General features: G+C 39.5%; 1 protein-coding gene across 5 annotated transcripts in view; it reads left to right on the top strand.

Moving 5' to 3' along the window:
* The window catches only part of sec31a (SEC31 homolog A, COPII coat complex component), a 38,393-nt gene that overhangs the window by 5,716 nt on the left and 18,882 nt on the right, over positions 1-13,795 (top strand). For all 5 annotated transcript variants that reach the window (XM_079600029.1, XM_079600027.1, XM_079600030.1 and 2 more), the window contains exons 4-15: positions 632-830; positions 1,812-1,907; positions 4,646-4,786; positions 5,606-5,748; positions 6,759-6,858; positions 6,935-7,096; positions 7,881-8,033; positions 9,537-9,767; positions 9,865-9,939; positions 10,026-10,073; positions 12,129-12,354; positions 12,482-12,660. In XM_079600029.1, the coding sequence (XP_079456155.1) occupies positions 632-830; positions 1,812-1,907; positions 4,646-4,786; positions 5,606-5,748; positions 6,759-6,858; positions 6,935-7,096; positions 7,881-8,033; positions 9,537-9,767; positions 9,865-9,939; positions 10,026-10,073; positions 12,129-12,354; positions 12,482-12,660 (1,753 nt within the window). The remainder of the gene's footprint in view (positions 1-631; positions 831-1,811; positions 1,908-4,645; positions 4,787-5,605; positions 5,749-6,758; positions 6,859-6,934; positions 7,097-7,880; positions 8,034-9,536; positions 9,768-9,864; positions 9,940-10,025; positions 10,074-12,128; positions 12,355-12,481; positions 12,661-13,795) is intronic.

The following is a 13,795-nucleotide window of genomic DNA, read 5'->3' as shown; positions in this document are numbered from 1 at the left end:
GGATATTTTGGACAACATGCACATTTTACAAGATACAGCTGGATTCGATTAAATGCAAATGCAAACCTGCAAGGTTTGTGAAATGTTTATTAGATATTCAGAGATTTGTTTAAATGATGTAACGTTAGATGCGCATTTGCTGAATGTTGACCGCAAACGAGAAAGTATTTTAGCCTGATTGTTGCCTTTTCTGTTACAAATAATATAAACGCAAACGCTTTACTTTTCATTACTAAAACTACTGAAGACGGAGAATGTGACGTGAGTGAGCGCTGTGTGATCAGGCGCTGCCGTTCTGGTGTTCCCAGCGCCGCCCGTCAAAATAAAAGTCCCACTTTAAACACATCGGGCAATCTGAAAAACTGATCGGCCGATATTTTAAAAATGCCAAATATCGGCCGAAATATCGGTTGACCACTAATCGTCAAAATGTGTTTTTCTTTAACTTTCTGTTATGTATCGTCAGTACATAATTTATGAATATAATTTCTAAAAATCTATATAAACAATTTAATGTTGCTATTCCGAATAAAGTGGTGGGCCGGTTGGTGAAAGCAAATGTTGTTCTCATCTCAGTTCTTGGGGTTAGTTAGTTTGAACCCCAGTAGTAACCCTTGTGTTGTGTCTCCAGATACCACAAGCTCGTCTGGGGTCCGCAGGGCATCGAAGAGCAGGGTTTGCCATCAGGCGTTCTCATCGCTGGAGGGGAGAACGGCAACATCATCCTCTACGACGCCGCCAAAGTCATCGCTGGAGATAGTGAAGTGATCATTTCCCAGAGCGAGAAACATTCGGGGCCAGTGAGAGCCCTCGATGTCAACTCATTTCAGGTAATGACCCTAACCAAGTGCTTATACTTAAGTCAGGTTTTACACGAGTAATGATTTGTCCATGACAGTAAGGCTGTGTCCGAAACCGCTCACTCGTTCACTAATCCCTATATAGTGCATGCCATTTGAGTGCACTATATCTGCAAGGAGTGAACGAAACAAAGTGAGTGAAAACTCCTTTTATCTTACGTTACTTACTTTATAAAATAATATTAACTACAATAACAATCATAGTGACTTTATTTTGTAATTATACATACCTCCGTGCCAGCTTTGTAGTTTCATCGATTGAAATTGTAACTCTCACGTTCACAGAGGACGTGGTCGTTGAGCGACCGTTACTACATTCGAATGAATACGCACTACAGATGATTAACCGATATTTTTTTAAATCATCCACCAAATTATCAGTTTGACGAGTTAACAACAATGCCACAAATTATTAAAACACCTGGCTGTTAGTAAAACACGTTCAATTGTCTTAATGCGTAAATAATATATTTTAATAAAAAAATTATATAGGCTACCTTTATAATTTACCTTATTAATATAATTTCATTTAATTTTAAAATTCATCTAGGCCTATATAATATTGTCTCAATATTTTAATGTTTTTTTCAAGTAATAATTAATAAAAAAATAAAGAAATGTTAAATCAGATATAAGAAAGCTGTAAAGTAATCTCTGGTTTAAACTTGCTCGCTCCCGCACTTTCATATGCGCTCAGTCCTCTCCGCATTGGATTGTGGGAAATAGTGCTTCAGCAAGTGTACATCGAATGTACACTCTAAATTCAGAGAGGATTGTGGGTAAAAGTAGTGAACGAATGTAGGGAATGATGTCGTTCGCTCAGAATTCGGACACCACTACAAAATGGCCGACACCCGATATAGTGCACTGTATAGTGGATAGGGAGCGGTTTCGGACACAGCTAGTGTGGTGTTTTGATCAGGGTTCATGACTTTTTTTTTTTTTTTTCAGCCAAACCTTGTGGCCTCCGGGGGAAACGAGTCCGAAATCTACATTTGGGATTTGAACAACTTCAGCTCGCCAATGACGCCCGGACCCAAAACACAGGTACAGATCTCATGTGCACTCGGGAGAGTGATAAACATCGTGCAAATATTGTGTTTTTAAGAATGTCATTTTAACATCGTTTTTATCACTGATGATGTGTCCCGAGTTGCACCATTGAGTGTTTCAGAAATCAAAACAAGTCTTTAGTTCACATGTTAAACAACTTCTTCTGTTCAAGAACCAGAGTTCCCATGTCTTGGTGGTCAAGATATACGAGGAAGCCTAATTTTAAAAAGTGATGTCTAGATCTGGAAAAATAATGTAAATTAATGGAATCTTAAAACGCCGTTTTTATATTGAATATGCAGGTCTAAAATATTTGATCAGGTAGCAATTGTGAGTAAAAATATATTTAGACATCCTTATCCAGCAAATCACAAACAACTGGAAAAGTCTCACAAATTCATTAGTTAAAAAGTGTGGGAATCTAGAAGAACATTCAGCTCTTAATTCCTCTTATTTTAATCAATGGACACTAGAGCTGCACGATTAATCGGTAAAAGATGGAGAACTCAAATTTAAACGCCCACTAAATGACAACGGTTCACTGTGTCTGTTAAACTTTTGGCAAGTACGATCACAGCGAACATTCAGTCAAACAAACAGTCTCTTCAACCACACAGTATCATTATTTCTGTCTCACAATAACTCAGATTATTACAGAAGAACTGGGATAAAAGGTTATAGTTCGGATGTAAACACTGATGTTTATGGTAGAGATCAAAATAGAGTATAAATCACCTTTTGAAAGAAACTTGACCAATTGTATCGATTACATCGTTACACCAGTAGGTGGCGACAAGCGACTGTTAAATGTTTGTCATTGAATCATTCGTTCGAGAGATTCGTTCAAAAACCCTGATTCATCCAGTAATGAAACAAGAGAAGTATTTATGAGCGAGTCGTTGAGTCATTCCCTCAAACTGATAGTGTGGCACTTTAGTTGTCTATTCAGAATCGTGAGAGAATCCTGATCTGAGAATTGAGAAAATCTGAGAAAAAATTATTCTCAATTTATAACGGACACTGGTTCCTGTAAATTAGATGAACATATTTTGAAAACAAACTGGGTTTACATTACTGGGTTACAGCCTTTGAGTATTGTTGCGAGACTGAGAAACACTGGGTTAGAGGATTGAACCACATCTCTCTTCTAAGCAATCAGATTTGTGCCTGGTGGATGAAACAACTGTCACAAAAATAATAATAAAAAAGCAAGCCTACATATGTGACCCTGCACCACAGCACCAGTCTGGAGTCGCACGGGTATATCTGTGGCAATAGCCAACTATACTGTATGGGTCAAAATTATCCATTTTCTTATATCCAATATCCTAAATCATTAGGATATTAAGTAAAGATAATTTTCCATGAAGATATTTAGTAAATTTCCTACACTGTAAAAAAATTATTTTAACGGTAAAAGAATGCTACAGTGAAAAACTATTAATTGGTTAACAGATTGGTTACTATATACGGTAAATAACTGTGATAGATCTAATGGTACATTTCATGTAATTTTAGAGAAAAATTATTAAATTAAATTTGCAGTTTTTGAAAGTGAAAAAGAACAACTCATTCAATAATTTACAGTGGAAAACCGTAAATTGACATTCCCACAGTTCCCTGCGTGACACTTCACACTTGATGTATTTTTGTTGAAATCACTGTTTCTTCATTTTCTTCGTTTTTTTTCTAATCAGTTATGCACATTAGGGTTTTATGTTACATTTAATGTTGTTAAATTAATGTTTATTGCATTTTTAAAATGTCATGTGTGTTACCCTGATGGTGTTTAATGTTTGTGTGAATGACACTGTGCCGCTTCTGTATATTAGTATTAACTTTCCTGTGTTGAGCTTTGATTGATCATGTGACTCATCACTGCTGAGTGATTGTTGGTTGTCAGTGTATGGTACAAAACAGATATTAATACTTCAATAGGTCAGTAAATGAACATTATATCAGAGAATGAAATACGGTTTATTACTATACATTTTAAGTTAAGTCTGTAAAAGCTAAAACGTTGCTTCCGTATTTATACGGTAAATTTCTGGCAACCACAGCTGCCGGTATTTTACCTTAAATTTAACATAATTTTTTTTTTACAGTATACCTTAAATATATACATTTTATTTTTGTGAGTGAATGCAGCAGAATCGCGAACAACTTTCTCAAAAAGGTGATTTTCTCAATATTTTGATTTTTTTTTGCTCCCTCAGATTCTAGATTTTCTAAGTTGTATCTCGGCCAAATATTGTCATATCTTAACAAACCACACATCAATGGAAAGAGTATTTATTCAGCTTTCATATGATGTTTAAATCTCAATTTAAAAAAAAGGACACAAGACTGGTTTCGTGGTCACATATATCGGTAACACTTTATTTTGATGGTCCCTTTTGTAGTAACTTTGCAAGTAATAGCTTAATATCTGCTGACACTTTATTGTTATGCTCCTCAACAGACATTATACTGACTACCGGTATAAACAACTTTGCAACTACATGTCAACTTCTACTAACAGTTTACAAATACGGTGATGATGATCATGTCAACTTAATCCAACCCTAAAACCACCAGTCTATAATACTCTAATGAGAGTCAGTAGATGTATTAGGTGCAATGCTATAGTCAGCAGAATGTGTTCAAGGGACCATCAAAATAAAGTGACACCCGTATATCTAGTGATGGAAGCAGTGAGGGCCAGTAAGCAGACTGTGTGTTTGCTCCTCCAGCCCCTGGAGGACATCAGCTGTGTGGCGTGGAACAAGCAGGTTCAGCACATCCTAGCCTCGGCCAGTCCCAGCGGGAAAGCTTCGGTCTGGGACCTGAGGAAGAACGACCTGATCATCAAAGTCAGCGACCACAGCAACAGGGTTCGTGCAGTTATTCATGACTAAACCTCGCTATAATAACGGTGAACTTGCATTAGTAATTCCTAATAACTTGTGTGTGCTTCACTAATGATAACGTGTCATGTTACGACCGTGGTACTTATGTAGTATTTCTATGTCATTGTTACTGATATCATTTGAGAGCGTGTCATAATCCGCGTTTCCATTACCCTGCAAATTGCACATGTTGAAATTGCAAGTTGAAAATACGCCCAATGGAAACACGTCGTTTTCACAAAAACTCCCATTTAGCGCAAAAAATCATTTTTACGCTCACATGAGGAGGTTTTTCAGGCAATTCGAAAAATAAATATTTCGCAAAACGTAGAGGAGGCGGTGTGATTGGACAGAAGACGAGACAGAGATCTTTATTAAATTCATAAAAGACTAAATAATTACAGGAATACTGGATTCTAAACCTCAAAGAAATGCCATAATCACGAGCTTGAAGCAGAAATGAGGGTGAAACACCAGAAACTCCTCATATGAGCCGCTCCCAGTATATAAGAGTCTTTCCTCGCCATTAATGATTGGATAACACACACACATACTAGAGTCTTTCGATAATAATGTCTAGTGCGGCGGCTGGATATACATAAACCAACCAACATCCGTCGCCATGATTTCTGGAATGACTTATCACGAGAGTCGTGTGTGTGTGTGTGATGGGCAGGTTTAGGGATAGGGACAGTGTAAGGGGACAGAATATACAGTTTGTACAGTATAAAAACCATTACGCCTATGGAGAGTCCTCACAAGGATAGGAAAACAAACGTGTGTGTGTGTGTGTGTGTGGTTCAGATGCACTGCTCTGGCCTGTCCTGGAACCCAGAGGTGGCCACTCAGCTGGTGCTGGCCTCTGAAGACGACCGGATGCCCGTCATACAGATGTGGGACCTGCGCTTTGCCACCTCGCCTCTCAAAGTGCTGGAGAACCACACGAGGTACATGCAAACCAGTATGGGCCATATTGACCACAACATCTTTTCATATTCAGTGCGGTGGTCAGATCACAGCAGTGACAGAAATAGCATTTTTCATTAAAGCTTGATATTTGCGATTTCCAGGGGCATTTGTACCTTTATAACGGCATTGTTTAACCTTATTAGATTTATGCATAATCTTTAATGGCACATTTTTACATATATCAATTAATTAAAACGACACACTGGCTGTTTACAATCAAATTAAATCAGTATTATAAAAATACATTTTTGCAATGCAGAAGTGGCACATAAACTGCATCTAAAGCAGCATTTAGATGTAGTTATTGTGTAAATACTAAGAGATTATTATTTTTAAAATAATATTTTGAATATTGAAATAGTTTTTTTTTTTTTATAAAATACTTTAAATATTAAACTAAAATCTCCATTAGGTGGTGCCGAGTCATTTGTCTTGTCTTAATGATTGAGTCAGTGACTCGTTTATTCAACCGATTCGTTCAAGAATGAAGCAACTGTCTTTATGAATGAGTCATTGGATCATTGATTAATTTAAAATGCTGATATTCAGGAACGAAACACAACTGTTCTGCTGTGGCTTTGTTTGGGACCAGAGTTGCACATTTAGCGACTATGTCACTTGATTAACGACTTTTCAGACCCCTGTTGCTAATTTTATGAAAAAAATGTAAAGCGACCGACGACAAATCTAGCATTTTCAGATTGCTGGTTAACGTAGTGAGTCACTATATCATACTCTTTCCGTTATCTGACAAAAATAAGTAAATGAGAACAGCTTTATTGGACATTTGGACATATATTACATTATAATTACAATATGTAAGCATGGATTAGGAGAGAAAATGGATGTAAACTGCCAACATTACGTCATCTAGCGGCATTTAGCGGCATTTTTTGACCAGGCTTTAGCTACATTCCATTGAAAATAGTTGGCGATACACATCACACACCCCTAACCCTTATCTGTGTGTGTGTGTGTGTGCTTTCAGAGGTATCTTGTCCATAGCGTGGAGTGTAGCAGATCCAGAGCTGCTCCTGAGCTGTGGGAAAGATAACCGGATCCTGTGCTGGAACCCCAACACGGCTGAGGTGAGACTCGAAGAGCGCCGTGACCCCGACAACACTGAGAGCGGTATGACACGCATGTCCTCCTGTCTCCTGCCAGGTCCTGTACGAGCTGCCCACCAGTGCGCAGTGGTGTTTCGACATCCAGTGGTGCCCGAGGAACCCGGCTGTGCTCTCCGCCGCCGCCTTCGATGGCCATATCAGCATCTACTCCATTATGGGAGGAAGCAATGATGAGGCCATCCATTTACAGGCCGATCAGGTACAGCTCAACACTCAATGCTAGGGGTGCGGGAAACAATCGGTTCATGGATGAATCACAACTCTATCTTCTACCGATTTGTATCGATTCACAAATTTTCTAAAGTGTTACACTTCTTTAACTTCGCAGTACTACTTAAACCTCAGCGCCGCTTAAGGGGTTAAAGTTTCTTACAGTTATTGACGTTAATTACAACAAGCCGCGATCGCGAATTCAGTTCTCTTTTACAGCTACACACACTATTATGTCAAAATGCACATCGTGTGGACTGTGGCGTGTTCAATGTAAGCAGAGTCTGTTGTCCTATGGTTATGTCCTACGCGAACCAAAACAAATTGGATGTGTAACTCTATCTGTGCATTCATTCTTAAAGGGACAGCATCCTCATAAACGGTTGCCATCCGTTTCATTAATGTTAATTTAACAACTTTAATGTTTGCAGTCAGCCTAAAGGGCATTTGCTTTATAATATTGGGTTGACTAAAATGGGAAGAAAATCTAATTAAATTTCAAGGCTCACATTTAATTTAATTGGATTTTTTTCTTTTCTAGACCTTTCTAGGTCTACTGCCGTCAAATAAGAAAAGTAACACACAGCAGTAAACTACAATCATATCTATGCACATATCGAATATAAATGTTATATTCTCGATTATCGATTCGATTCAAATATATTCGAATTGTGAGGTACCAAAAGATTCCCACCCCTAGTCAACACACACATTCTCATAAGCTAGCGTGAACATTGATGATCTGATGCTCCTGATGTCCTTTGGGTCTATAGTTAAGTAGCTCGTTTGGAAACATGGATCCTTTTGGTACGGGGAAGACGCTGCCGCCTCTCCAGCTGCCTCCGCCCTCCTCCACCCAGAGCACCATCACTCCTCTGAAGAAACCGCCCAAGTGGATCCGGAGACCCGTCGGAGCGTCTTTTGCTGTGAGTGGCCACAGATCTGTCATGAGGGGCTTTCACACCGGAGGAACATAGTGCCTAGAGCTATTGGCGGACGTTCCTGTTTTCTGGCGCGTTTGCAGGAACTAGGAAAGATTTTAGCTCTTTCGGTCTAAACCAGCACTATGGGAACTACAGTGACGTTAGTGACGCTGATTGGCTTTAAAAATAAATAAAAAAAAGCTGTGTAAACACAGATTATATCCTATATATTTACTCCAGAAACTAACTCTACGAACATGGAAAACAGTGATAGATGAGCCTCTTAACCTTTACGCTGAGGAGTAATCCAGCGTGACAGAAAAACATGTTTACCGTATTTTCCGGAGTATAAGTCGCATCATTCAAAAAATGCGTCATGAAGAGGAAAAAAACGTATATAAGTCGCACTTATTTAGAAATTTATTTCACAAAATCTAAGACCAAGAACAGACATTTAATCTGGAAAGGTTATTCAGCTGCACAACAGCACACAGAACAACAGCTGAAGGTGTCCGGCGTGTTAGCGTAACACATTAACAGTTATTCAGCTCCACAACAGCACACAGAACATGTACCTGGGGCTGAATAGGCTAAACTAACATTAGCCAGTGAGTCCAGCAAGTTACCGGTCAGCAAGTTCACCAAGCTCCCGATCTCACTCCACAACACTGAATCCATTGAGTTCTTTCTCAGTGTCGCTTCTGAACAACTCCGCTAACTAGAGCGCCCTCTCGCGGCTGTAGACGGTAATGTTTTCTCTTGGTTCATCTCAGTCAGTATGAATTAATTTTGATATATAAGTCGCATCGGACTATAAGTCGCAGGACCAGCCAAACTATGAAAAAAAGTGTGACTTATTGTCCGGAAAATACGGTATGTATTTCTGCTCAGCAACACTGGACATCAAACACGCGGCATACGCTATTAACTTTATAACATGGCTTGGTTGAATTATAATGTAGAATGCGGTCTGTTTATTTCTTGATAAGGATAACACACCGTTGCCATGGACACGGTTTTCTTCAACGGAAGCAATACAATCGTTTTTAAATAAAATACAAATAGCGAATACAACCCTTCAGGCTCTGCTTCGCGTCGGGGTCCCGATCAGCTGGTCGGGGTTGTATTCGCTATAACCGCCTCGCTCTACATTATCCCTTACATACTCGTTCTGTGTGTAACACTTCTATATAATAACGTGTTAGACGAGACGGATCGTAAACTAATGAACGGAGAATGCGAGCGCTGTTTGTTTGCGTTCTCAGTGCCGTCAGAATAAAAGACACAACAAGCGTGTCTTGCGTCACTTCAGAGTTTCTGCTGGCGCTGCGAATGGAAGGAAGACGTTCCAAAGGGAACCATTAGTTCTCTGGGAATCACTCCGGTGGCTCGTTCCTATAACCGAGTTCCTGCAACTACCCGGTGTGTGAAAGCTCCTATAGTGCGTTTTAGACGCCCTAAACCTTGTGTGCCTGTTTTAAATCCGCTTTGTCTTTTTGTGAACAGTTTGGTGGAAAACTAGTCACTTTGGACAACATCAAGCCGCCGGCCCATCAGCCCCAGCAGACTTCAGCTCATGTCGTGCACGTCAGTCAGGTGGTGACGGAAACCGATTTCCTTGATCGGTCAAACCAACTTCAGGCGACCCTCGCCGCAGGGAACTTCCTTGAGTACTGCCGAGCCAAGGTCGAAGCGGCTCCGAATGAATTCGAGAAGACCATTTGGTCATTTTTAAAGGTAGGACACTCGAATGCATCCTAAACTGGCTTACTTGTGTTACAAGAACGGCAGACTTGTGTTCATCGAGGTGTAACCAATATATTCATGTTCTCAGGTGAACTTTGAAGAAGATGCACGTGGCAAATATTTGGAGCTTTTGGGATACAAGAAGGAAGAGCTCACCCTGAAGGTATTGTGTGTTCGCGGTATGGTGTGAATCTGTGACTCTGCTGCTCTGGGTCTCAGAGTGTGATTAGATTTGCTTGTGGTTTTCAGATTGCATCAGCGTTAGAGGGAAACTGCAGATCTGATGCGGCCGATGTGGTGAGTGCACCAGTTGTGTGTTTTCAGTGACAGGTTCATTTACTATTTCCACAACTCTGGATTCACGTTCAGCACGTTTGACTTCATGATGAGTTTTTGAGAACCAAACAAGAAGATACATTTTATTTAATTATATAAAACAAGACAAAGTTTCTTCCCCATGAGCTTCCCTCTGAGGAAGGGGAAGTGAAAACATGATTTGGAGAAGAAACTTACGCAGTAAAAACGTTCAGCAACTCTTTTTCTATAAACCAAACAAAATGGAAAATACACTGAGCCACAACATTATGGCCTGTCACAGGGGAAGCGAATATCGTTAATCATCTCCTAACAAGGCCACATGTTAGATGATGTCTACGTCTGGGTAGATACGGCTACGTCTACATTAATCCGGACACATTAGAAAAATGCATTTTCATTTCAAAACACACTCCGTCCACACTAGCGTTTTCCAGAAGTTTCTCGTCCACACTGAAACGTAGGAAGACGCTAAATCCACCGTGCCGCAGTGCGAGGACATTTTCTGCCATCTTTGCAGGACTGTGATATGAAGCGTGTGCCAAGTAACATATTTTAGCAACTGTGTGAAAGTGAATGGCACATAACAGGCACAATACCGGCATAATATCTTTGGGTTTCAATATGCGTCACTACTAAACTTACGTCATCGCTCTTAAATACCTGTGTCCACAGAACCGTGTGAAAGTGCCGTTTTCAAAAAGCTTTGTATTTGTTAAAGGAGTGGTTGATGATTTGACTTTTCTAACTGTAGTTAGTGTGTAATGTTGCTGTTTGAGCATATACAACATCTGCAAAGTTACAACGCTCAAAGTTCAAAGCAAAGGAAGATATTTGCTTTTAAAGAAAAGGACTACAACAAACGGCTGGTAGGAACTACACCACATTCCTCCCGGGTTAGTGACATCAGCAACCCTAAAATGTACATAAACCCCCAAAGACACTTCTGTAGTTACATCGTGTACTAAGATAGACAGAAAATGAAAAGTTGTGATTAGGCCAATATGACGAAGAACTATTCTCTCATTCCTGCGTAATAATCAAGGAACTGCTGCCGTACAGCAGCGCAATGATAATACACACTTAGGCCGTGTGTCCACTAAAGCGTTTTTTTAATGGTTTTCAATGGGAACGCCGCGCTTTTAGAACGCCAGGAGCGTAACGAGGCGCTGAGCGAGCATTTAACGCTCAAGCGCCGAGCGCTCGGCGTTTTTTTACAGGTCGCCGAGAGTTGAAGAATGTTCAACTTTGGGTAAAACGCCGCGCTCATCACTGTCACTTTTTATCCAACCGTCCAATCACAGTGGAGGAGGGGCGGGACTAATACCACACAGACCAACGGATATTCTGTATCATAGCAACGATGCGTCTCAACTGAAAAAAAACTGCGCCGCCAAAACGCTCTCAAGCGCCCGCAGCTTTCAGCAGAACGCCTAGCGTTTTCAGCTGGCTATAAACGCTTTGGTGGACACACGGCCTTACTGACGGTCACGTTGGAAGTTACCGAGCTGGGGACTATTTTCAGGCGGTGTGTAATATCATTGCGCTGCTGGTACGGCAGCAGTTCCTTGATTATTACGCAGGAATGAGAGTAAATAGTTCCTTATCATATCGGCCTAGAAGATCACAACTTTTCATTTTCTGTCGGTCTTGGTACACGATGCAACTACAGAAGAGTCAAGGTTTAAAGAGGAAACATATCAAAACTCTTTGGTCATTTTTTTGAGAGAGATGCTAACGGTCTAATCAGATTCAATGATCTATGCTAAGCTATGCTAAAAGTGCTACCGCCAGACCCGGAGATCGGCTGAATGGATTCGAAAACGGTAAAACTGTGTAACTCTAGGGGAGCTGGAAAATGAGCTTATTTCCAAAAAAAGTGGCGTGTTCCTTTAAGGGATGTAGAATATGGTCATGCACAATAAGGCATTAATATGTGCTGTATACGTACTAATAAACAGACAATATCCTAGTAGCATCTAGTTCATAGTGAGAATTAAACACTAAAATAAAGTGTTTTCTGTTTTTCTAATCCAGGTTGAAGAGAAAAGCCCTGTCGAGATCGAGGAAGAAGCAGAACCTCCTGCCACAGAGACGCCTGACCCAGACGAGATACCCGTTGATGATGAAGAGGAAGAGCCCGTTGTTGATGAAGAAGAAGAGCCAGTTAATGATGATGACGAGCCCGTTGTTGAGGAGACATCCAACGTAGACGTTACTCCAGCTCCAACCTCCGAGGCCATTAACCTCAAAGTTAGCCAGGGCAAGTTTCTTTTTAATATAACAATAGTTGACTGATCAAATAACACTGGGAGTCAAATTCTACTGAGGGAAGTTGAGTTTTTACTCGTCATGAATTGCTGATTTGTCTCATGCTTGCTGTGTTTCAGACATCGACGGGCTGATCACTCAAGCGCTGCTCACTGGGGATTACGAGGCCGCTGTTAATCTCTGTCTCCATGACAGTCGCATGGCCGACGGCATCATCCTGGCTATTGCTGGCGGTCCGGAGCTTCTGGAAAAGACTCAGAGGAAATACTTCTCCAAAACTCAGAGCAAAATCTCTAAGGTGAGGAGCTAGGGCTGGCCACGGACACGACATTCACCATTCGAGTCGATCGTGAGTAATTTGGGCCTATCAGATACAGGTCACGGCATATTTCCGTAACCCTCTGGTGGTCTTCAGGGTCTTTTTAACCCGCAAATGACCTTTAGTGAATTAAAAAAAATTTTTTTATCTTTGTCCAAATGGCATGAAATGTTGTACGGCTCCTAACCCTTTCTAGATATCTAAAATTTTTTTTAAAAATTGTAATAATATCTGTTTTTATGTTAGGGTGACAAAAATAGTGACACTCGTGGTCTTCGGGGTCCCTGGAGACCCCAGGCAATAACATGTAATTTTGTAACCGAATAATATATTGTTTTAACAAATGTAATTTTACTCTGTTTATTAATGTTTTTACTCTGTATTTGTACAGTTTTTGTTGGATTTATGATACATTTTAAATTTATATAAATAAATGAAAAAATGTTTTTTTTCAATAGGTTTTTATACAAAAACAGCACATTTTAAAAAATTGTATGTATAATTCACTTTATAAAAGACCCACATTTCTAAATTTCATTTATGGGGATAACATGGATAATTTTACATGGTTTAGTGTAAAACTTTTGCCCATATTTTGGAAAATATAGTTTTAAAAGTTTTTAAAAAATCATAATTTTAGCCACTAGATGGCTATAGAGCTCCACTATATGCTATTTTCTATTTGACTACAGTACAAAAAATGCTAAACTTTGACAAAAAAGTCATTTTTATAAAACTTGTGAAAAGATATCTTTCAGTTAGTCAAATACAGAGACCCCAAAGATCACAAGTGTCTACACAAATGAAGACCATCAGAGGGTTAAGGAAAAACATAACTCTCAACCAACGCTTAAAACTATACAGGAAATCCCAGTCGGTGCATTACTATAACATTAAAGGTTCAAATTAACTAATTATGTTTAAATTACACATAACGATGGTTTTGAACATTATAATAATACAATTTTAATGACATGATTATCTTTCTACTTGTTGTTTTTTTATAGATAATCTTTGAAATCTAAATAAAAACATTGAAATCTAATAAAAACATGATAGATTTATTAAAACATGCATAAAATATTGAAGAACAGGTTAAGTAAATGCTCTTCTC

The sequence above is a fragment of the Phoxinus phoxinus genome (genome assembly GCF_949152265.1).
Source record: "Phoxinus phoxinus genome assembly, chromosome: 23".
Lineage (NCBI taxonomy): Eukaryota > Metazoa > Chordata > Actinopteri > Cypriniformes > Leuciscidae > Phoxinus > Phoxinus phoxinus.
The sequence above is the reverse complement of the archived record's forward strand: the minus strand, read 5'-3'. Positions and strand labels throughout refer to the sequence as shown.